This window comes from Acomys minous, assembly GCF_964271855.1.
Source record: "Acomys minous genome assembly, chromosome: 7".
Taxonomy (NCBI): domain Eukaryota; kingdom Metazoa; phylum Chordata; class Mammalia; order Rodentia; family Muridae; genus Acomys; species Acomys minous.
The window spans coordinates 517,979-543,676 of record NC_140488.1 but is presented as its reverse complement, the minus strand read 5'-3'; the positions used below and the strand labels follow the sequence as shown (position 1 = coordinate 543,676).

At 38.4% G+C, this 25,698-nt stretch overlaps 1 protein-coding gene across 5 annotated transcripts in view; it reads right to left on the bottom strand.

Moving 5' to 3' along the window:
• F8 (coagulation factor VIII) overlaps nucleotides 1-25,698 on the bottom strand; it is a 100,054-nt gene that overhangs the window by 69,508 nt on the left and 4,848 nt on the right. For 4 of the 5 annotated variants that reach the window (XM_084790935.1, XM_084790932.1, XM_084790931.1 and 1 more), the window contains 4 exons: nucleotides 11,722-11,843; nucleotides 9,110-9,232; nucleotides 3,328-3,540; nucleotides 994-1,062 (listed from right to left, as the gene is read on the bottom strand). In XM_084790935.1, the coding sequence (XP_084647061.1) occupies nucleotides 994-1,062; nucleotides 3,328-3,540; nucleotides 9,110-9,232; nucleotides 11,722-11,725 (409 nt within the window). In that variant the 5' untranslated portion in view covers nucleotides 11,726-11,843. The remainder of the gene's footprint in view (nucleotides 1-993; nucleotides 1,063-3,327; nucleotides 3,541-9,109; nucleotides 9,233-11,721; nucleotides 11,844-25,698) is intronic. The other variant, XM_084790933.1, reaches the window with a different exon arrangement.

Sequence of the window (25,698 nt, the reverse complement as noted above, 5' to 3'; positions counted from 1 at the left end):
CTATATTTTTTCATACTGATAGGTGCGGAAGAACAATGCTAAATAATAACTAGGAGAAGGTAGAATACTGGTTAGTTTGAACCACTACAATTTCTTCTTGGAAGGTAGATGATAGATTTAAAAGGGTTGTCAGTCCTTGCCTTGTCATAAATTGCTTCAGCCTATTTTGTAGCAAGGAAACCCCAGGAATATGAAGGCTTCCCAACCTCCTCCCAAACTAATAAAAGCTGAAGCACTGAAAATTACTTAGGCTGCTTTATTAAAAATAGTGTGAAAAACAAAAAAAGTTAAGAGACTAGCCAGGATCCAGACTAGCCATGGCCTCAGATAAGCGGGTAACAGTGTAAGTAGACAAAAGGGGCGAGAACTATATACCTACTCTGCCAGAGTATGCTAAATTACTTAATTGAAATAAATTAATCCTTATAACAATCCTGTAAAAATAGTATTTTAATTTTAGATGTGGGGGAAATGCTGCAGAGATGTAAGTAATTTGCCTAATGTTGTGCACTTAGCAATCGGTAACTATTAAAAAGAAGGAGTTCAGGGGCTTAGTAAGATGTCTCAGTGGGTAAAGGTGCCTGCTACCAAGTCTGAACTCCATCTCTGGAACCCACAGGTAGAAGGAAAGAAGTGATTTTACACAATACCACGGCATGGACATTTGTCTTCTCTCCAAAGTAAGACAAATAAATAATTAAAATAGAATATTTTAAAAGAAGAATTTAAGACGTAGAGCCAAAGGGATTTATTACCTAAAACCAAGCTCCTCTATCTTCTTCCTTCATAGATGGATAGGTTGAATTCTGTCTTAGAGCCTTATTGTTCCCTATTTCTTTGACTCCTGGATAGTAAGATATTTTCTGGTCTTCCTATAATCAACATCACTTTTTCTCAACATGAGCAGCCCATATTCCCCAACACTAGATAAATCTAGTTGTTACATATTTGGCTTCTTTTAGGAATTCAAATGTTAGATTGAAGCTAACTAACCTTCGTCAAATACAGCAAAAAGTAGTACAAATTGATACAACTTCTGTGTTCTTTCTTTGGACAGACTGCCTGAAAGAGAAAGTGAAAGCAGTCAATTTAAAATGCCACTATAGAAAACTGCCACAAGGAGGAGCAATTTCTTCACAAACCATTTGAGCATTAAAAAATAAAGTATTTTGCCTAATGCTAACTTTGCTGTGATGTTCTTTGGTGTAAGGTCCTTTGAATTGGTATTTCTAAAACTATATAAGGTAAATGGTTACTCATGTAAGTTTCCAATTTCTTCTAGATCATTACTTTTGTAAAATGAAAAATGAATTACTAGAAAATGGAAATTAAAATTAAAAACCCCACAAAATAAAACACAAAAAATTCAGCCACAAAGAAAAAGAATAAAATTGTGACATAATCAAGAAGATGAATGTCACTGGAAATAAGCCAGACTCAGAAATGCAAATATTGCATGTTTTCTGTCTTTTGCATATCCTGGGTTCTATATGAATGGGACTAGCAGGAGGAGATGGTGAAAAGAGAAGGTATGGGAGTCTTTCTTCTCGTCTTTTTATTTTCTAGTTCTCTTATCTAGAAAGCTCAGAGCGCTCTCCCTCCCTCTCCCTCCCCCCTCCTTAACCAGCCAGAAAATGCCAACTGTCACATCTAAACCAAATACTCTTCCTTTGATTTTGGCTCCTGTAGGCTTCTGCTCCCAGCCATTGTCTCTGCCATGTATGTAGCTGGAGTTTGGGCATGAAAGAGTGGAGGAAAGGAATGAAAATTTGTTATTTCTCCCTACCCTCTGCGCACTAACAATTACCTTTCCAGTTCCCAGAGTTCTCTTTGAGACACACTGTGAAACTTTTCAAGTTTCAGCCTATGTTGTCACACAGGTTAGAGGACACTACAAGGGAGAAAATGATGACCTCCAGGTCAGTTTGCTGCTCCTTTGAATTCTGGTGCTTTCCCTTAGTTTTAAAAATATCAAAGACCTAGGTTGCAATTTTTGTAAAGTTTTAAATCACTTTATTCAGTCAAAGATAAAAAGCAAAATGTATTTATTCCATCTTACCCAGAAGTAGACCTGTAGCAATTAATTCTGTCAAAAACTATTTGCTTGTAAACTTACTTGTATATCATATGTGTCACCATACTTTTTGTTTGTTTTGTTTTTTTGAGACAGGGTTTCTCTGTGTAGCCTTGGCTGTCCTGGACTCACTTTGTAGACCAGGCTGGCCTTGAACTCACAGCTATCCGCCTGCCTCTGCCTCCCTAGTGCTGGGATTAAAGGCGTGCGCCACCACCATCCCTCAAGAGATCAATTTTCTAAATGAAGTAATTATAAACTTTAGTCTTCTCCCTCTCTTCTGAAACACATTTATTATTATTCAGAAAATGTATATTGTTTATCCTCCATCAGAATGGACTAGCTTTAATGATATGACCAAACAAAATGAAACAGAAGTGATTAGATATTGTAGTGCAACTTCTAATGCACTTTCTTGAGACCATATAAAATGTCCACTCCCCTTTATGGCATATGCTAAAGATGTGGAGATGCTAAAGATGGCATATGCTAAAGATGTGCCCTTTATGGCATATGCTAAAGATGTGGAGATGCTAAAGATGTGGAGATGATTTCAGTTACGCCTTCTAAGCGTAGATGTAAGACATAAACACCTTTGAGGTGATCTCATCTCTGACTACTGTTTTGACTGTGACTCACGCATGTCAGTTCCAAAGTCCATGACACAAAGAAAACTAACATATTATTGTTGCTTCAATCCATCAAACTATGCAGTTATTGAGCAATAGATAATTAGAACTTCCAATGAGGCTGATTTTCCACACAAAATACTATCTCTACTTCTTTATAAGTGTATGCTAGTAAACTATAAATTAAATAACAGAGAAACAAGATTATCTTTAGAATAACAAGGTATGAGTAAATGCATATTTTCTCAGATTTGTGTATGCCTTTGGTTGACAAACCAAGCACTTGAACCAGTCACTATGTCACTGATTACACACACAAATGTGCTTGCCTTCATGCAACTTTTAAGAAAACTCAAAGTTTTTAAAAAGGAAAGGAAAGAAGGAACAGTACTGAGAAAGCATACAGATTTCAGGTGGAATACAGCAATTATTGATCTAGTTACAGATCTTGGATGGATATCATTAAAAAAAAACTGAATTCTCCTTTCTATTAGTATAATTCCAGGGAAAAAAAACCCTTTTTCAGAACAAAGAATTCAAAGGCTCACAGTCATGTTATCAAAAGATTCTGCTTGGTTTTGTCCTTCTCTGTTTCATGTCAATTCCATTCTTCAGTATAGTTACCTTCTTTACATACTAACAGAGCTCCAATGAGGCCTGAATTCAAATCTTTCACCAGATCCACATGAGACAGATATGAATAAGTGAGGCATGGAGGGTCAGAGGCCATTGGACCATTCTCTTTCAGGACCTGCCAAACATAGGTATGACTTTCACCAGGGAAAACTTTATCATCTTCCTTCTCCATTTGGCTTGTCTTATCTTCATATTCATCTCCTAAAGAAAGAAGGTATAAAATTGTCTTTTTTGTGTTTACTCTCTAATCAGAAACATGTTAGCCTCACAGCTACTAATGGATTTACATAAGAAATAGACTTCCAGGATTTTGAAAGCTTTCACCATAAAGAAATGATAAAATGTTCAAGGTGATAGGTGTGTTCAAGTTGCTTTAAATATTATAAAATATTTGTATTAAACATCATATATTATACCACTAGTATGTGCAACATACATATAATAAAATAACTTTAAGTTGTATTTATTTGTTTGTTTTTGAGATAAGGTTTCTCTGTCTAGCTTTGGCTGTCTTAGAACTCACTCTGTAGGCCAGCCTAGCCTAAAACTCATAGAGATCCATCTGCCTCTGCCTCCCAAGTGCTGCAATTAAAGGCATGCACTAGGCAACTTTAAGTTTTGAAAGACAGCATATCAAAACATTGTATTATGCCTCCAAAAGATATGCAACTATTATTTGTCTATAAAAACTCTGATCATATAAAAAAAAAAAGCATGAGAAACTGACTTTGCTGCCCAAAACTACTGTTAAAAAAAAAAAAGCTCGCCAGTCATGGTAGCACATGTCGGTAATCCCATCACTCAAGGTAGAGACAAGTGGATCTTTGAGTTTGAGGCCAGCTTGGTCTACAGAGTGAGTTCCAAGCTGCCAAGCCTACACAGAGAAACCTTGTTCTAAAAAAAAAAGGTAAGCCTAGCTTCAAGACTAGCCTGGTCTACAGAGCAATTTCCAGACAGCCAGGGCTACACATAAAAACCCTGTCATCCAAAAAACAAATAAACAAAGGTAAGCTGTCACAACAATGATAAAATACATTAAATAAAAACTTCAAAGAACTAATAGAAAATAGTGGTGGGAAAAGCCAAGCATGATGTCACATGCCTGTAATTCCAACCCTGGGGAGGCAGAGCCAGATGGATCCCTGGAGCTTGCTAGCCAGCAAGCCTAGCCTACTTGGTAAGTTCCAGGTCAGTAAGAGATCCTGTCTCAAAAAGCAAACAAACAAACTTAGATAGGCAATGCCTGGAAGAATGACATCCAAGGTTGTCCTCTGGCCACTACATGGATGTGCACACAAATGCATGGACTCATATGTACCTGCACATACATGCATGAGCCCACATGAGCCACACACAAAGAGAGGGGGCAGAGAGAAGGAAGGAGGAAAGGAGACACACACACACACACACACACACACACACACACACACAGAGAGAGAGAGAGAGAGAGAGAGAGAGAGAGAGAGAGAGAGAGGGAGGGAGAGGGAAATAGGCTTTCTATAACTTAACTTGAAAGATTAAAAATGAACAGCTATAAATGGGGAAAAACCTTATTTCTTACTGACCAATAATTCTAACATATGTAGTAAAAATATGTTCTTCTTGAGACCTCCAGATTCTGTTAAGCAGTTATATTGGCTCCATTTTTGCATCTTTTGCCTAATTCAACTCAATTTAATAATTTAATAACAAATATGCCATTGATATTTCTTTTATTTTATTAATTATTATTATTACTGGGTTTTTTGTTTTATTTTTCAAGACAGGATTTCTCTGTGTAGCCTTGGCTGTCCTAGACTTAATTTGTAGACTAGGCTGGCCTCGAACTCACAGTGATCTGTCTGCCTCTGCCTTTTATTTTTTGAGATAATAATATAATTACATCATTCCTCCTTCCCTTTCCTCCCTCCAAATCCTCCCATATATCCTTCCTTGCTTTTTTTTCAAATTCATGGACTCTTTTTATTAATTCTTATTACATACATAGGCACTGGCCACACTCAGATGTGAGAGAGATGTTTTTGTTTGTTTGTTTTTAAATCAGTTTTTTTGGGCTGGAGAGATGGCTCAGAGGTTAAGAGCACTGACTGTTTTTTCTAAAGGCCCTAAGTACAATTCCCAGCAACCACATGGTGGCTCAGTCGTATATAATGAGATCTGGTGCCCATTCTGGTGAGAAGGTGTACATGCAGGCAAAATACTAAACATAATAAATAAATCTTTTAAAAATCAGGTTTTTATTTAGAGGGATAACACTCTGATGAATGAGATAGAAAATATAATACATTATCAGAAATCATTCGTGGGGCTCTAGAAGGCTCAGCAGATAAGAGTGCTTACTGTTCTTCAGAGGACCTGGCTTCAGTTCCCACCGCCCACATAGCAGCTTACTACTATATATTACTATAGATAGATCCAAGGAATCCAGTACTCTCTTCTGACCTCTGTGGGCTCCTATATGCACATGGAATACACACATACACTCAGATACATGCACACATGTATATAATAAACACATTAGTATTTTAAAATTTTCACTCATTTAGCTGGGCATGGTGGTGCACAGATGGATCTCTGTGAGTTAGAGGCCAGCCTGGTCTACAAAGTGAGGTCAGGACAGCTAAGGCTACACAGAGAAACCCTGTCTCAAAACAAACAAAAAAAAATCCTTCATTCATTTACTTAAATATTTACTGAGTTTTTGTTCTTTATCAGGCTCATCTACAAGCTAAGAATGTAAATAAGTTTACAGTTACTTAGCAGACAGCTTACATGTACAGAGTAACCAGTATTCCTCATTCTTGTTGGCAACTAGTAGGCTCCTTCCATGAAGTTTATGCACTTGGGAGTTTCTACACTAATATAGGGAAAGTTTCAGAAACACAAATATATACATCTTTAAAGAGTCTTCTCAAACTCCACCTTTTTCATTGGGCAGTTCCAAAGAGTAGGAAGTGTATTTGTTATTTGGCCATATTAGTCTGAATATTCCCAAGTTAAGACCTTTCCATTTCAGAATGACAGTATAGGGCATATAATATAGAATGTGCATTTCAATAATTTACTAATGATTTCATTGATTTGCAAATGTTATAGACTATCTTGACAGTCTTGGAGTCAACTGCCATCCTGAAGCTAGCTAGAGTGGGGACACTGACTAAACATGTTATTTTAATGATCTCATCTTGATCTTCTGCTAAATGGCTCTATAGTACATGAAAAATAAGGAGATGAAGGACTATGAAAAGTCCCTTCCTTATAAAAGTCAGAGTCTGAAGAAAGACGAGAATTCCATTTAATCTATGACACTTGGTCTTCCCTAGAAAATTTTCTGGGCAGAGGAAGGTTGACATGATAGGAATTTTTGACTCTCGGCCTGATTCTACAAGGAGAGCAGGGGATTCAAATACAAATAGCAATATTATAGTAATTCTGGGTGTTTAATCTGTACCATCTGTTCTCCTTAGTTTTTATTATCATCTTGATACAATAGCATGAACAAAGGCAACTTAAGGACGAGTTTATTTTGGCTTATGGATCCAGTGGGCTAAATGTTCATTATGGCAGGGAAAACACTGACATATGCATCTGGAACAGGAAGCTGAGATATCACATCTCAGTTGCACAAAGGAAGTGGATAGACCTAACTAGAGGTGGGGGTAAGGGTATGAACTCTCAAAACCCATTTCCAGTGATGTATTTCCTCCAGCAAGGTTCTGTGTCCTAATGGTTCCATCACTTCCCCAAATATCATCAGTTGGGGATGAAATGCTCAAATACATAAGACTATGGGGAACATTTCTCATTGGAGGTTGTTACAAGGAATCCATGAAGAACATGGCTTTTTTCTAAAAGTTACTGGGTGATCTGGTAATAGTAGATTCTTTCTCAAAAAAATTTAAAGTCCTAAAGAAGGGAGTTTATTTCTTTGGCTTAGCTTACATACCCATCTCTAGGCCAGTTAAGATGCAGCCAAGAATATGGGACACATGGATCAACTGTTTATCTCTGGACCAACACTGTGACCATGGAGGTTCAGGCTTTAAAAGGTGGAACATTCTGTTTGAAATATATTTAAAAGGGTCAAGTTTTTTTTTCTTAATTTTAAATACAGGGTCTTACTTTATAGCCCAGGTTGTCCTAGAACTTATAGTGATCCTCCTGGTTCATCCTCTTGAGTGCTAATATTAGAGGTATATACCAACAAACCTTATTAGTAATGCTTGGGGCTTCTATGCTCCCAGTATTAAAAATAAAACATGTGTTAGACAATGCTCTGTCACTGAGCCATACTCTAGCCCCCATAGGAAGTAACTCTGGGGCTGGAGAGATGGCTCAGAGGTTAAGAGCACTGACTGCTCTTCCAGAGGTTCTGAGTTCAATTCCCAGCAACCACATGGTGGCTCACAACCATCTAAAATGAGATCTGGTGCCCTCTTCTGGCCTACAAGTGTATACACAGGCAAAACAATGTATACATAATAAATAAATAAATCTTTTAAAAAAAGTAATTCTAATGAGTGAGGAACATATATAATTTTAGGAATAAAAATAGTATTTTTCTAAATCTTTGTTCTTATATGGACCAATGACTGCATGCAAGTTATAATGTTATATTGTTGGGGCATGGTACCTGTATCTTTATTGACTGTGGTGGTGGGTATGATAGTACTGCCTCAACAAATATAATTTTATAATAAACATTATTATATATTTTTATATTTACTACAACATTATATGCTAGGGAAACAACAAATGTACACAATGAACCTATCTTGAATATTCTAGTAACTTTGAGGTACATATGGTCGAATTAACATTGGAGTCCTCAATTAAAGATCATTTTGCTTCTTGAATCTTTGCCTTTCTTGGGAACTACTTACAAAAGTTTATATTAGTGAAGCTCTCTTTCTTGTGGGACAAGACTTTTTCATAGGCAGATTAAAGAAGGCTGATGTTCTTCCTCCTAATATAGCTCTTCCATAATATCAAGAACTATAGGAAAAGATAAATCCTTATCACCATCACCTTCTATAAAAATCAAAGCAAATCTTGAGTTTTCAGGGGCTACCTTTCTCATAATGTTAAAAAAAAGTCTGCCCATTAATAAAAATAAAAAAGAAGGGATACAGAGCAGAAAATGTGTGAGAGAGAAAATGATGCTGAAGGTATCATTGAATCCTTGGATCCAACCACACCCAGTTCACTTCATAGAACTTTCCAGTTATATAAACAAAATTCAACATTATATATACAAATACATGCACTGTAGAGCAGTGGTTCAGAGTACAAGTTTTAGGATTGGATGGGTCTAGTTGTGGATCTGATTCCACCACTGGCAAGCACATGGTCTTGAACATATAAGTAACTATTGCTGATACTGTTATTAAATTATCCAAGAGAATGGATACAATTCAGATGTGACATTGTAATGGTTTAGAATGCCCCTCAAAGTATCTTGTTCTGGAGACTTGGTCCAAATGTGACAGTATTGAGACATTCAGGAAAGAAAGGATAATTTTGGCTCATTGTTTCAGATGTTTAGATTTGTAATTACTTAGACTATTTTATATTATATAGAGCACTCACTATAGTTGATTCTCTTAGAACTCAGAAGTATTTGTAAAATAATCCTTTTACTTGGTAAGGTATCCAGCTAAAGTTTTATTTTATAGTAATCCAAAATGGAGTAACATGGCCCTTATTATCAAGAACATGCTTCTCATCTTTCTATAACTAGAATAGCAAGACAACAGAGAATTTGACCTACCCTCAGAAGCTTTCCAGTACGAAACACCAACAGCATGAAGACTGACAGGATGAGAAGCCATGTTTTTAAGTGTAATGACCACAGTGTCATGAACCTCAGTCCAGATGGTAGGACCCAGCAGACCTGTTAAAATGAGATGTCCCTCAAACATTACTTGAAGGGTAGCATACCAGAAAAGCTCTCATTATAAGAGTGAGGGTTAAAGTCACAGTAGAAAAGCATACCACTCTGAAAATAATGAATAGCAGTTATGCTTTCCACTAAGCCTAGTTTAGCCTCAGGGTTGTTCTGAGGAACTATCTCTGACAAGTCATTCAATGTGTTCATTAATTTAACTGTCTAGGAGAACAACATTAAAAGCAAATAAAACAAATGCAAAAGTCTTGAGGAATAAATAAGTTTGGTATAGTTGAATAAGATGGATGAATTAACGAGAATGACCAGTAGAATAGGACAAAATAAGATTATAGAGGAACACTAGGAACAAGTATGTAGGATCTTACTTATGGGAGGAAAAAAGCAATGAGAGATCATAAGTGATTGTTATCACACATGGGTAGACAGTCCATGACACAGAAATTTTAAAAAATTTAAGCGTATAGTCTCTGTATATTTTTATAAGATGCCTATAAATAGTTTATTGAATGAACCAGACTCAGTGGCATGAAAATATGAAATACCTTTGTTTTTCCAAAATGACCACAGGTTTGAACTGCATTCTGTGGATTTCTCTTTCTTGAACTTTGATCAAGCCTAAATCTTTTCTAGTAATCTTCAAATATTAACAGATGGTAATGGTTTTAGGTGTTAACAATTTCAGTTCCTTTTAACCACAAACTTTGACATCCTCTGAAGTTTAAAGCTCCTTTTATCCCGCTGCTAAATTTTGAACAGCTCAAAAAACTTTAGCAAGTAAAAGCACTTTTGTTGAGCTGGGTATGGTGGTGCACACCGGTAATCCCAGCACTTGAGAGGCAGAGTCAGGCAGATCACTGCGAGTACGAGGCCACCCTGGTCTACAGAGTGAGTCCAGGACAGCCAGGGCTACACAGAGAAACCCTGTCTCAAAAAAAACCAAAACAAAACAAAAGTGCTTTTGTTGGCAGCTTCATGCATTTCCTGACTTCTTTTTTTAATCCTCCTCCTCAAGTGGCCTCCCTTCCATTTTGGAGTAGGGAGCATATTAAGAATGTTTTTTTTTTAAAAAAAAAAAGACAAAATAAGGGGTTGGGGATTTAGCTCAGCAGTAGAGCGCTTGCCTAGCAAGCGCAAGGCCCTGGGTTCAGTCTTCAGCTCTGGGGAAAAACAAAGAATGTTTTCCAAAGAAATTCTCAAGAATAAACCTTAAACATTCCTAGCCTTCTTTTATGCAGACTACAGAGGGGTCATGGACCAAGGGTTGAAGAATCAGTTTGTGGCTACTACATGAGAAAAAAAGTCTTTTGTTTTGTTTTGTTTTTTGAGACAGGGTTTCTCTTGGCTGTCCTGGACTCTCTTTGTAGACCAGGCTGGCCTCAAACTCACAGTGATCCACCTGCCTCTGCCTCCAGAGTGCTGGGCTACCATGGCCAGAAGGAAAAAAAAAAGCCTTAATCAAGGCTGAGGCTTCTCTTTAGAACAGGAGAGTATTTGTTTCCTACAATTCTCAGCAACAATTCTAAGACAGGTAATGGTGGCGTTGCTAAGTAATAGAGCACTTGCTTGATATATGCAAGGCCCTCGGTTGGATCTCTAGCATTGACAAAAACATTCGTAATACAGGAAATATCTTAAGATCTTATTACATGTTTGTTTGACATCTAAGTGGAAATAAACAGTTCATATTTAGAGAAGTGGTCAAAACTAAATATAGAAGTGGAGTTATCAGAATATAGCTGAAAATTTACTATTATTTAATTAATTTATTCACTTTACATCCTGATTGTTGCCCCTCCCTTCTTTCCTTTTGGTAGCACCCTTCCTCCCTCTTCTCCCAATAACCCCTGCCCTACACCTCAGAAAAGGTAAGCCCCACTACTAACCCACTCCAGCACATCGAGTCACATGAGGACTGAGTGCATCCTCTTCCCCTGTGGCCTGGTGAGGCAGCCCTGCCAGGGGGGAAGTGATTAAAAAGCAGGTGAAGGAGTCCATGTCAGAGACAGCCCCCACTCCCCTTATTAGGGGACCCACATGAAGCCCGAGCTGCCCATTGGGTACATTTGCGAAGGGGAATTTTTGTTTTGTTTTGTTTTTTCGAGACAGGGTTTCTCTGTGTAGCTTGACTGTCCTGGGCTTGCTTTGTAGACCAGGATGGTGTTGAATTCACAGCGATCCACCCGCTTCTGCATCCTGAGTGCTTGGATTAAAGGCATGTGCCCAGCGCGAAGGGGAAATTTTAAAGCTACAAAACTATAGAAGATAAATCTGCATCAAAGAGAGAAAGAAAAGGATATAATCCAAGACCAATTCTGTAGAAGTCAAGCAGAAGAGACAAAAAACACAGAAAGTTTATTTCCTTGAACATCGCAGCTAAAGACACCTAGTTTAAGAATATAACCTTTGGTAACCAGCAAAGTGCTAGGAAATGAGGTGCCTACTATAATTAGCATTCACAATATTGTTTTTATTACCCATCCAGGGTGGCCTGGGCTTGGCAATGTTGAAAAGGTGGTCCGTGTACTCTACAAACACAGTCTTTTTGTACTTGATGGAGGTGTTGAATGGAAAAGATGCTGGTATTCTAGGAAGAAATCTGGATAAAGAAAAGAAAAAGTCATTTATTTTGAGGGACTTTAATTGCTCCCACTTCAAAATTCAACTGGAAACCCCTTTCTTCATCTCACTTTCCTCTAATATCTACAAGCAAATTAGAACTTTTGCACACTCTGAACTGGCTTCTTTCACTTCTCTAGATTTGTTACTTCAGATATTGCCCCACCTCTCCACAATAATTTTCTGCAAAATAAAGAACAAAATTTGGGAAATTTTAGGCAATATTTTTTGTGTGTGTTTGTTTCAAAAGCTGTAAAAATCAAGGTCAGCTTTTGCTCAGGCATTTACTTCATCAAGCAGGACCTTTATCTACCCAAAGCCATAAAAATCACATAAACACAAACAAAACTATCACCATTTGAACAATGTTAGTTGGGTGTATTTTTGCCTAATTTGATTTGGACAATTTAATGTCAGCTATAAATGCATAGAAAGATAACCTCTAAGCTTGGGCAGAGACTTGCTTATAAATCTGAAAACTTAAATGCAACAAGTGCATTATACACAAAGGGTAGGAGCAAGGTTGTGAGACCTCCTTCAGGAGGGGGCTTGGGAGATGGCTCATCAGTTAAGAGCACTTGTCGCTTAGGCAGAGATCCCAGGCTCAATTCCCAGAATCGACGTAACCACTCTCAATTGTCTGTAATTCCAGTTCCAGGGGATCCAACACCTTCTTCTAGCTTCTGTACACATGTGCTGCACATACATGCACATTCAGGAAAAATACTCTGACACATAAAATAAAAATAAACCATTTTTTTCAAAAGACCTTCATGAGACATGCAGACACCTAAACCATAGAGACACTATAGTGACCATGGGACAATCTATCTTGGCACATAGCATGGCAGAGCCACCCAGCAGCTCCCTATGTTTGTATCCCCAAAGCTGTAACAAGCAGTAAGGATGAAAAATGTGCTACCTGAACTCTTTTAGCAAAATGTAGAACGGCGTCTGTCTGACAATACAGTAAATTCTGTCCTGCCCTGCCACATATGTATGTGCAGGTTCTCTGCAGTTATACACAAAAGGAATGAACAGTAGAAAGGCCTAAAGACACAGCAGACAGAAGGCTGCACCCTCTCAGAGAGCCGCTCTGTGGCTGCTAGTGTATATGAACGTGGAAGGAAAGGTGGGAAGGAAGGAGTAGCTGAAAGAATGAGGCACGTTACCTTCTAAGAAAGGGAACAACTAGCTAGCTGGGCAGTAGCGGCGCATGTCTTTAGTCCCAGCACTTGGCAGGCAGAGGCAGATGGGTTTCCAAGTTTGGGGCCAGCCTGGTTCTACAAAGTGAGTTCTAGGACAGCCAGGGCTACACAGAGAAACATTGTCTCAAAAAATAAAAATAAAAAAATAAAGTAATAAGTAGAAGGGTTATCTCAAGTGGTGACCAACTTTGGTTCCATTCACACAAAGAAAAACCTGCTAGAAGAACAATCCAGCCACAAAGGAAGACCCACTCTTCCAACTTAGCTCTGAATTTCACTCCACTCCAGGGTTTCCAGGATATCTTACAGCCAGTTGACTGGCTCTGCCAACAGAAGGCCTTGACAAAAGACATTCTATACTGGCTGTGGGCCAAGGGCCAAGGGTTGATAAGAAATCTCTTCCAGTAAAGAGAGTTTCTTTGCAGAGAAATGCATGGGTCAGAGGCCTAAGCTAACTGTATAAACAGGGGGCCAGGGGCCCTACTCATCCACTTCTGCTTCATCACACTTGTAGCTTTGCAGGAGATATCTGATAATGACCAGTTTCTGTGGAAAGGCACTCCCCTGGAATTATAGATGGATCAGCATCATACACTGGTATAAGATTAACAAATGACTACTGGTATACCACAAGCCATTTGTTGGTGGCATTGATACATAGAGGGAGAGGAAAGAATGCCTCCAAATAGGCCAAACTTTAACCAATGCTACAAACTGTTTAGTATATTAAAAGAGAGATTGTATAGGGTTTAGTTATATACAGATTATTCCTGTTATATAAGATTATGTTCAGCAACAACAAATGCCTTTTCTTTTTTTTTACATTTAAAAATTTTATTTATTACATATACACGCCAGAAGAGGGTACTAGATCTCATTATAGATGGTTGTGAGCCACCATGCGGTTGCTCGGAATTGAACTCAGGACCTCTGGAAGAGCAGACAATGCTCTTATCCACTGAGCCATCTCTCCAGCCCAGAAGAAATGTCTTAACAATCCACGCTAGTTAAGCTTTTAATAGGCTAACCTATTTGCTCTTTGTCACCTATTTCTAATAAGCCAGTAACAGAGACTAATACTGAGTTCCTAATATGTCTCTACCTATCATGGAGACCAACCTGTTTCTCCATATAATGGCAACTACTGTGGATCCCTTCCATGCTAGAAATGACTATACTTCATTTTGATAGGCAGACACACATAATCTAGGTATGGGTTAATTTTTCCTATGCATAGTGCTTCCACCCACATGACTATCTGAAGTCTTATAGAGAATTTGAGTCTAGGATCATGTTATATCACACCATGAAAACATTGCTCATAAAAAGAAATGTGTTGGTAAGCTAATGGCCAAGGTATCCATTAGCTCTGTTTCATTCTGCCCATGCAGAATCTGTCAAAAGACAAAGATGAGGATCCAGCACAGAAGCAGGTCTCTGTGAGGATAGAGGGAACACATTCAAAGATGATTCTCCATTCTTATGAACAATGATACGTGGATTTGAAAACTAAAGAGTGGTTAAAAGGGGGGAGAGGGCGCATTCCCCTTGATCCACCAGACCCCTAGTGATCCACCTAGGGAATTTGTAATCCTTTTCCCTGACCTAGTAAGCCAGGTGGGTTCAAAGGTCCTTGTAGCAAAACTTCAAATATCCTAATGAAATAGAAGCTAGGCCAGCTGCTTGGTAATTTGTAGCTAACTCCTGTGAAGAGAAGAATCATCAGGTCTGGAGAGGAATGTCTTTTCTACTTACTTTCTGCTTGAGCAGCAACTGAGGGTATATTTAAGCATACTCTAATATTATCCATCTCTAAAAATGTCCATAGCATTGGTCTTGGCTATGTGTAGTTCTGTCATTATTGCATGCCTGTATCATTGAGTTAATTCCTCCCTCTAGTTCATATCTCTTTACTCCTTTGAGACTCATGCCGTTTCATATTAATCAACCCATCTCTAGTTTGTTACCTTTATCTTTCTTTCTTTCTCCCACCTCTCTCTTTCTTTATTTTTTTCTATTTGGTTAGCTTAGCTCTACTGGGTATGCTCTACCTATTTTCTTCTAATATTTTGTTATGAATAAGGCTCTCACCCATATCCAGAGATAGGTAACTATCATAGTGTTTTTATTTTAAACATTTCTGACTCGTAAGATAAAAGATGGATACATAGCAAGTGAGTTGTGTGGTGGTGCATGACTGTAATTTTAGAATTTAGGAGTCAAAAGTAGGAAGATCATTGCAAGTTTAAGGCCAGCCTGATTTACATTATTCCAGGCCAGTGAGGACAACAAAATAAGACCCTGTCTTTAAAAAAAAATACAAGAACAGCCAGGTGTGGTGGCACACACCTTTAATCCCAGCACTCGGGAAGCAGAGGCAGAGGCAGGCAGATCGCTGTGAGTTCGAGGCCAGCTTGGTCTACAAAGTGAGTCCAGGACAGCCAAGGCTACACAGAGAGTAACACTGTCTCAGAAAAAAAAAAGGTCCAGGCCTAAGCAAGCTGTGGTTCAATTCAGAATTTAAAGTGACATACTAGATATGCCCAAGATCATCAGTTTATCATACCAGAATGTGTTATTGAGTTTCAGGATGAATATGTACCAGACAATATATAGCTCCCCAGCCTGAGACACTCTCAGGGTATTTCCCACTATAACAGAAACATGATTTGTTTGCCTGCCTCAGCTTCAGTGACAGTAAGTGGTACAGTGTTTCAAGGTCCACTTTGTTTCCTCCTAACTTTTGTGTTTCCTTTGGAATTTGATATATAATTCTATCAAATGTTCTTGGCAATAATTATCCCTGACATGAATTGTTCTTTCACATTTTATCTAAAACCAGCTGGAAAAACCATTATATTTTCAGACCCTTGCTTAGAAGAATCTGAGCAGCTGCAGGAACAGATAATGTAAATTTGAATTTCCTTAGCTGTTTATTTCAAACTTTGGCAGAGTCTGTCAGGATGTGCTTAGAGTCAGCTTGTTCTGTTGTCAAACAAAAATTCTACTATCTTTTTCTGGTAAATACATGTGACTTCCTGAATAATAGAAATCTAATGAATTATTTACTTCATTAAATTCACTTTTAGTGGTATGTGTGTATGTGTATATGTGTGTGTGTGTGTGTGTGTGTGTGTGTGTGTAGGTCAGAGTCTGATATTGGGTGTCTTCTATCTCTCTCCACCTTATTTCATCTTTATTATGTGTTTGTATCTGTGTGAGTATATGCCACATGAGCGCAGGTACCTGCAGAAGCCAGAAGATGGCTTTGGATCCCATAGACTTGGTGCCACATTCCTGTAATCTCATCACTCTGAGAAGCAGAGGCAGGCAGATTTCTATGATTTTGAGGCCAGCCTGGTCTACAAAGTGAGTCCAGGACAGCCAGGGCTAAACAGAGAAACCCTGTCTCGACCAAAAAAGAAAGAAAGAAAGAAAGAAAGAAAGAAAGAAAAGAAAAGAAAAGAAAATGACCATCCTATCAAAAGCAATCTACATATTCAATGGAATTCCCATCAGCATTGTAGCTTCATTCTTTATAGAAATATAAAAATAACTATCTTAAATTCATTTGTTCATATGTAACAAAAGGATCCCACACAACCAAAGAAATTTTGAGCAAAAATAAAAATACTGCAGGAGATAATACTTATAGCTGATTATGAGTTATGCTACAGAGGCACAGTAACAAAAAGAACATAGCACTGGCACAAAAACTGACAGATAAATGGAATTGAATAGAAGGCTCCAATGTAGGTCCATGATCCTACAGTGTAGGCATGAGGTTATTGTGTAATTCAAATTCTTATTTCTGCATCCCCTATATCTGGTTGCAAGCCTTGTTCTGTGAATCTCCTGTCTCAATGTTGTATAAACTCTGCTCCCCAATTGTCCCCCTGATGTGCCAATAAAGCAGCTTACAGCCAATCACTGAGCAGGGGAGAGACTAGGGCTGGACTTCCTGACAGCCAAGGGAGGAGGAGTTAGAAGAAAAGGGGATGAGGCCACAGGAGAGATGAAGAAGATTCAGTTGGAGTAAAGAAAGAACTAAAAAGCAAACAACTTAGGGATTTTGGCAAAGATGGAGTCAGGATAACATAGAGGAATAAGAACAGACTAAAACTGCTCAATATTTGTGTTTTAAATCTTTATAAACAAAATAAGAGTCTCAGTTATTTGTGTGATAGTCGGGTTAAGAGAGAAACTAAGGCCAGGCGTGGTAGTGCATGTCTATAATCCCAGCACTCGGGAGGCAGAGGCAGGTGGGTCTCTGTGAGTTCGAGGCCAGCCTGGTCTACAAAGTGAGTCTAGGACAGCCAGGGCTACACAGAGAGACCCTGGCTCAGAAAAACCAAAACTGAGAGAGAGAGGGGGGAGGGAGGGAGACAGAAAGAGACAGAGAGACAGGGAGACAGAGAGACAGAGAGAGAGAAAAAAAAACTAAGAGAAACAAATACAGCTATATAAAAATAACTGTAGCCACCTGATTTTTGACAAATGGGCCAAAAAACATGCACAGGAGAAATGATGATATATTTAACAAATGGTGCTGAACAAACTGGATATCTACATGTAGAAGAAAGACACAAAATACTTAATCTCTAGCTCTGTACAAAATAAATTCCAAATAGCTAAAATATTTCAATATTAGATATGAAACTCTGAAATTGCTAGAGGAAAGAAGTTGGGAGCACACTTCAAGATATAGGAATAGATAAGAACTTTCTGAATAAAATATATTTCTGATCACTCAGGAAATAAGGCCAATAGTCAACAAATGGGACCTGTACGTCAAAGGAAACCATCCATCAAGTAAAGAGACCACCTATAGAATGGAAAAAAATTTGCCACCTATACATTATGTAGATCATTAATATCTAGTTTATACAAAGAACTAAAAAAATCAAATCAAAACAAAAAACAAACATCCCAAAGAAGAGAGGCAACCAAGTCCTACCCAATTATGTCACCTATTAACCACATCAGTTTCCAGCATGATGTGATAACCCTAAGGGTGCCATGCATATCTTGGTGGTAATAGCTCTCTAATTGGACTTAAGACCCACTCAACAAGAAGAAAACCATGCCTGGTACTAGAAACTTAGATAACTACACAGTGCTAATGAAGTCATGAATATTGGAGAACTTGTATCAGCTACCTCATTAAGCCAACCAGTAAAATTCCTAATGACAATCTAAACATTTTTTTCTTATACCCACAGATAAGTGTAGTCTTCACCTCTCATCAAGGAAACTTCTCTTCATAACAGATGGAGATCGAAATAGAAAAACACAATCAATCAAAGTGCATAGTTATGTATCTCAGTCCCAATGGACACATCTATAAAACATTTTTATACTGAAGGCTCAGGAAACATTTTGGGAGAGGGTGTGGAAAGGTTGTAAGAGCCAAAAGATTGTGGACTTTGCTGTGAGATTGTATCCCCTAATAATATCAGAAACTACACCCATAAAGTTCACCAACATGACTGCCCAAATGTGACTTGAGCAAGGATGACACCAATAGACAGGCCAAAGTAGACAGGACAGGGAAAAGCCCATGAAGCCTCGACCCTACACAAAGAACTACAAGCAACCAAGGAATGCTAAGAGAGGTAGAAATAGTCTTCTTCAGGAAAGAGCGCACCAGTTGGCTATTTAATAACAAATGGTCAGCCCCCAAAAAATACATATAAGCAACATTATACAGACTAAGAAGGTTATATTTAGGAATATGTATGCATATATACACATATCTAAGCAATGACAATTAATGAAAAAGATGCTTTAAATTTGAAAGAGCAATATATTGGACAATTTGGATGGAAGAAAGGGAAGGGAGAAATGTAATTATATTGGAATCTCAAAAAAGCATTATGGAACAAAAAGAAACAACTAATTTTTAAAAAGGCTGTAGAGATGAACAGAATTCTCATTAGAAGAAATGCAAAAGCTAATAAACACTTCAAAAAGTGTTTAACATTATTAGCAACTAGAGAAATGCAAATTAAAACTACTTTGAGGTTCCCCTAATCCCAATTAGAATGCCTATCATCCTCCTCCTCAGCATCATCAAAAAAAAAAAAATCAAATGATAACAAGTTCTGGTGATGATATGGGAAAGAGAAACTCTTATCCATGGAGTGCAGCCGCTGGAAAACAGTATGCGGGCCTTCAAAAAGCTACAAATAGAAATACTATAGAAACCAGGTATGCCACTCGCAGGTATATGCCCAAAAGATTCCACATTCTATTACAGAGGTATTTGTACGCCCATGTCCATTGCTGCCTTATTCACAATAACAAGAAAATGAAATTAGTCTACGTATCCATCAACTGATGAATGGATAATGAAAATGTAGTGCATATATGTAAGGAACTGTATCAGATCAGGACCCCCACGACCAAGTTCTCAGCACAAAGGAGGTTTATTTGCCCCAGAGTAACAGAGGGTATGGAATGAGACAAAGACAGGAGGTAGAGCAGAAAGTGAAGGGAACAGGGAGAAAGGGGAAAGGGTATTTGTCCTGAGGTGTGTGTGTGTGAGGGGGGGGTGTTGTGACATAGGACTGCCTCTGCATGGAGAGACCCATAGCCCATAGGCAAATGGCAGTTTATAAAGGCAAAAGGGAAAGCCCTGTGTTAGGATGAGGTGTTAGTTAGGTGAGCCAAAGGGGGCTTCCGATTGCTGGACTTCAGTACTTTGACAGCTGGACTTTAGTAGTCGGCCTCTGGAGGAGGAAGTGGCCAAGCAAGGGAATAGACCCTGGTGGCTGGCTTTAGGAAAGTAATCTAATGGTTTTTGTTTTTCTGTTTGATTATTTGTTTGTTTTTAGAAAGGTAGAGGGAAAAGGGGAGAAAGACAAGGCCTGCAAGAGCCATGTTTTGCCGTTCTCAGGCTGGCCAAAGTCCTTCAATATACCCAATGGAATTCTATATAATTGTAAAGAAAAACAAAACCATGAAAATCACAGGAAAGTGGACAAAGCTGGAAAACAGAAAAAGCAATGCCACATGTTGTTGGAGGAAGGTCCAACTGTGTTTCCAAATGCTAATTACAGTGCCTTGAGATCTGGGTACCACCTTAGCATTGTCATTGTTATGAATGTTGAACTATCTTCTGTAACCCTGAGATGATAAGGAATGTTCCATAATTATCCCTGGTGGGCTAAATAAAGATGCTGAAGCCTATGATTGGGTAGAAGATAGAGTTTTAGCTTCCTGGGCTTGGGTTCAAGAGATGAGAGGAGAGAGGGAGAAAGCAGCAGAATAGAAGGAGAGGAGGAAGCCAGAGAGAGAGAGGAGTAGCCATGAAGCAAGATGGCACTGAGCATGTGGCTGTAGGAACAGACTGCTGAAGAAGCCGCCCTTGGAGTCATCAGAAGGCAAGTGATTGGTTTTTATGTGGGTTGTAATGGTACTAGGATGAGAGTAGCTCAGAATCTGCCCAGGGTAAGTGCTTACAGCTTAAAAATAAATCACAGTCTCTCTGTGTCAGTCATTGGGGAGCTAGCTGGTTAAAGGAAACTACAGCCTTAATAATTTACTCTATTGATTAATATAGAAAGAATAATTTGTCTTTCTATAATAACATGTCCTCTCATTTGTGGATATTAGCTCTGAATATTTAGGGGAAGGAGTAGAAGGAAATCAGAGAGAGAGGAACCAAAGAGGATTAAATAACACTAAGGATATTTGGAAAATATAATGGAAGTTTTGTTTTATTTAAAAACTCCGTTATGATGGCCAAGCATAGTGGCACACACTTTTAATCCCAGCACTCAGGAGGCAGAGGTAGGGGGATCACTGTGAGTTCGAGGACAGCCTGGTCTACAATGCGAGTCCAGGATAGCCAGGGCTACACAGAGAGACCCCCATCTTGAAAAACCAAACCCAACCAAACAAAACAAAAAGCTCAGTTATGTTATATAAATGTTTTTGTTTTAATGCCAAGTGTGGGATATGGGGCTGAATTAGTTTATCCATAGCTTTTAACTATAATTACCTCATACAGAGGCGTGGTCTGTGATAGCTAAGATAGTTTGATTCTGAGGACTTGGAGAGGGTATAAATATCAGATCCCAGCCAGGCCTGGTGGCACAGGCCTTTAATCCCAGTACTCAGGAGGCAAAGGCAGGCGGGTCACTGTGAGTTCGAGGCCAGCTTGGTCTACAAAGCATGTCCAGGACAGCCAAGGCTACACAGAGAAACCCTCTCTCAAAAAAACAAACAAACAAAAATATCAGAGCTGAGACAGACAGAGAGAGAGAGAGAGAGAGAGAGAGAGAGAGAGAGAGAGAGACAGAGAGAGACAGAGAGAGACAGAGACAGAGAGACAGAGAGAGAGACAGAGAGAGACAGAGAAAGACAGAGAGAAACACTTTGAGGAGAGGGTTGGAGGAGGAAGAAAGGCTATAGGTTCTTTTTCTGTTTACTGGTTAGCTAGACTGCTGGATATCCTGACAACTGAGATTGGTATTGCCCCAAAGAACTGCCCCAATGACCCTACCCAACAGAAAGTAGCTAAAGAGAACTCCACCCCCTCCCCTCACTAACCTTCTTTCTCTCCTACCTAGTGTTGGGGGTTGGTGGAAGGGAGGTAGAGGCATAAGATAACCAAATAAAGTAGATTAAAAACTAGTGCCAACAGGAAGAGCCATAATGAAATTTATTACTTATAAGCTTATTTTAAAATACACATACAGGGACTGAAGAGGTGGCTCAGTGGTTAAGAGCACTGACTGCTTTTCCAGAAGACCCCAGTTCAATTCCCAGCACCCAGATGCCAGCTCACACCTGTCTGTAACTCCACTTCCAGAGGATGAGATACTTTCACAAAGCCATATATGCAGGCAAACCACCAATGTACATAAAACAAAATAAAGCAATTATTAAAAATGCACATATAGAGCCGGGCATGGTGGTGCATGCCTTTAATCCCAGTACTTGGGAAGTAGAGGCAGGCAGATTGCTGTGAGTTTGCGGCCAGCCTGGTTTACAAAGCAAGTTCAGGATAGCCAGGGCTATACAGAGAGACCCTGTTTTGAAACAAAAACAAAAACAAAAACAGCACATATAATAAACATGTGTTCTCTGTCTCTCTGTCTCTGTCTCAGAGTCCCTTGGACCCCTCCCAACTAACAACTCTAATACTTACTTAACATAGTAACACACACTGGGGTTTTTATTAGATAGGTTATCTTATGCCTCTACCTCCCTTCCACCAACCCCCAACACTAGGTAGGAGAGAAAGAAGGTTAGTGAGGGGAGGGGGTGGAGTTCTCTTTAGCTACTTTCTGTTGGGTAGGGTCATTGGGGGCAGTCTCTCTGTCTCTGTCTCTGTCTCTGTCTCTCTGTCTCTGTCTCTGTGTCTCTGTCTCTGTCTCTCTCTCTCTCTCTCTCTCTCTCTCTCTCTCTCTCTCTCTCTCTCACACACACACACACACACACACACACACACACACACACACACACACACACACATTTTAATGCAGTTACCTTACACAGTGAAATAATATTTCCCTGGGAGCCATAGTCTATCTAATAAAAACCCCAGTGTGTGTTAGTGTGTTAAGTAAGTATTAGAGTTGTTAGTTGGGAGGGGTCCAAGGGACTCTCCAAAACAATATAGGCTAAAGTTGCCACTGGTATTCACCAATTGGTCATAGAACTTGGAGGAATTGAGCTACTATTAACCGGAAACTCCCTTCCTGGGAGTTAGTACTCAGGATCAGAAGGTGCTATTCAAGCTACCAGGAGGGAAAAGTTATCATCAGTTCTACCTAGCTTCAAAATCTAAAAACCACAACAATGATGAGACCAGCAAGATGCCTCAATAGTGCAATAGTAGTACCTGTATCTTGGGGGTAACCAACAGCGGTGTAATTGGATCTAAAATCCGTTCAGTTGGAGTGAACTCATTGCCTAGCCAAGAACATTTGGCTGAAGAGATAATAGGCCCTATAGGAGAACCTATTATTATCCTGCCACTAAAGTAATATAGTTTCCACCTGCCTTTATATCATAGATAAGTACAGCTGTGACATCTCATCAAAGAAGCTTCTTTGTACAGTAGAGTGTACTAGAGAGAGCTACAAGTGGTCAAAATACAGAGAATAGGTGACCATGGGACCCAGTACCAAATGGGGCATCTATAACAAAGGCTTTATATATAGGGCTAAGGAAACATAGTGGAAATGAACGTAGAAAGACTGTAAGAGCCTGAGGACCAGAATAACTGCTTTGTGATGGTGGTTTTGGACAGTGTTTTTGCATTGACTCATAAATTTGAGAGGGAGTAGTTGGGGGATTTGAGAAAAGACAGAAGTGGGTAAGGGGGTAAAAATATTGCAAGTACAATTTACTCATGTATAAAATCCTCAAAAAATAAGACAAAGGTGAAAAAAAGAAAGAGCACATTATTTTTCATAGGTATTGGAAAATATAGCAAGATAAACAAAAAGAAACTAAGAAGAAATAATATGTATTAAATATAAGAATAATGAAACATTTAAAAACAACTCAGAAATGTTAGGTGTTGTGGTGCATACCTGTTATTACAGAACTTGGGAGTTAGAGACATGATGATCAGAAAATTCAAAGTTATCTTCATCTACATGGCTAGTATGGGCTACATGAGATCTTGTCTCAAACAAAATAGAACCTCCAAATTCATTCTTTCAAAAGATCATCAATAACAAAACAGACAAATTTTGGCAAGCTTATTCACAGATAGCTAGCAAAGACACAGAATTTAAGGGCATGTAACTACAGACAATGTAAAGGAATCATGAAAAAATAAAACACTGTAGCAAAGTAATTATAAATCTAAAAGAGCTGTCCATTGGAAATGTTATTAACACTATCCTAAATCTCACTGAGGCCAAGTAGGTATCTACTATAATTCTATAGAAAAAGATAAAATATTAATCAATTTACATGATAAAATCAACCAAACTTTAATGTCAAAACTCAATAATGAGGATAAAAATAAACCTACAGAGCTGAGTGTGGTGGTACCACTATGATGGGCTCGCTCATGCCATACGAAATAAAAAGTCATGATAAACTAGAGCCATAAATGTAAAATTCTTACAACAAACTCTTGAAGGACATACAAATAATCTTAAGGTGTGGAAGATATCTTTAACCAAAACTGTCAAATTTAAAGATGTGAAAATGAATATTTGACTATAAAAGTTAAGTATTTGATAAGTAATAAAGTAAGACAAAAGATAGATAATCTCAGGAGAAATTATAATATGCATAAAGGAAAATGAATACATGTAATAAAAGTATTTTCACAGTTTAAAAAATGGAAGGCCTGGGCTTGGAGAGATGGCTCAGCAGTTAAGAACATGGCTGCTCTTCCAGAGGACCTGGGTTTAAGCCCCAGCGCCCACATGGCAGCTCACAACTGTCTGAAACTCAAGTTTTACTGGATCCAACTCTCTCATGCAGATATACATGTAGGCCAAACACCAAATGTACATAAAAATAAAAAAATAATTAATTAAAAATGGAAGACGCCCAAAGAAATATGGGCGAAATATATAAAAACTAAAATCTAAAAAGTCAGCTGTGATAGCTAACACGCATTTTAAAAGATACTGAATCTAATTAGAAATAAAATATTACAATAAAGATACAATATTATTATTTACTTATAAGGCTGAAAAAATGAAATAATGTAGGTCTTATTCCTGATGCAAATGCTAAGGTAAGTACAATCCCATGCTCTGAAGATAAAAAAGGTATGAAGAGTCTTAAACTTTCTAGAAATTAAAATTAAACAGCTGGCTGTGGAGGCACATGCCTTTAATCCCAGAATTTAGGAGGCAGAGGCAGGTAGATCTTTATGAGCTCTAGGCCAGCCTGGTCTACATAGTGAGTCCCAGGAGAGCTGGACATATAGAGAGAGAACCTCTCTTGGGGCTATGTTCGGGATGTAAAGTGAATAAAATAAACAAACTTATTTAAAAAAAAAACAAAACTAAAACTAAACCAGAACTATTTCCTTTGTTCCAGCAAGATACCACCAGAGAATCTGTTCACTAAAATAACAACAATGTGTTGAGGGCTGTATGCCAGTGATAAAGTGCTCATGAATAAAATAGGAGGCCTTGAAGTCAACCCCAAGTAGCACAAAATGAGTGGGTTAGTGAGTAAATGAACATATCAGTACATAATGATATAGGATAGAGACCCCCCCACACCAAATGGTAAATGTTTTTTTTATATGACCCAGCTCTTATACAGATATTTAAAAGGATTAATTAAGGTTGTTTTTACTGACCTAGAGAGAATTCTACTCAGGGTTATTTAGTGAAAAAGTAGAGTATGTATAATATCCCCTCTTTATAAAATTAATAGTGACCAAGAAAATCTATCTCTCTCTCTCTCCCTCCCTCTCTCTCTCCTCTCTCTCTCTCTCTCTCTCTCTCTCTCTCTCTCTCTCTCTCTCTCTCTCTGTGTGTGTGTGTGTGTGTGCGCCTGTGTATTGAACAAGACTGGGTGATGTGAAAGAAGAATGAGGAAGTGAAACACAACCAAAAATACTTATAAGGTATTTATGATATGACTATAATAGCATTTACATTAGTATAATATATACATTGTGTTTAAATC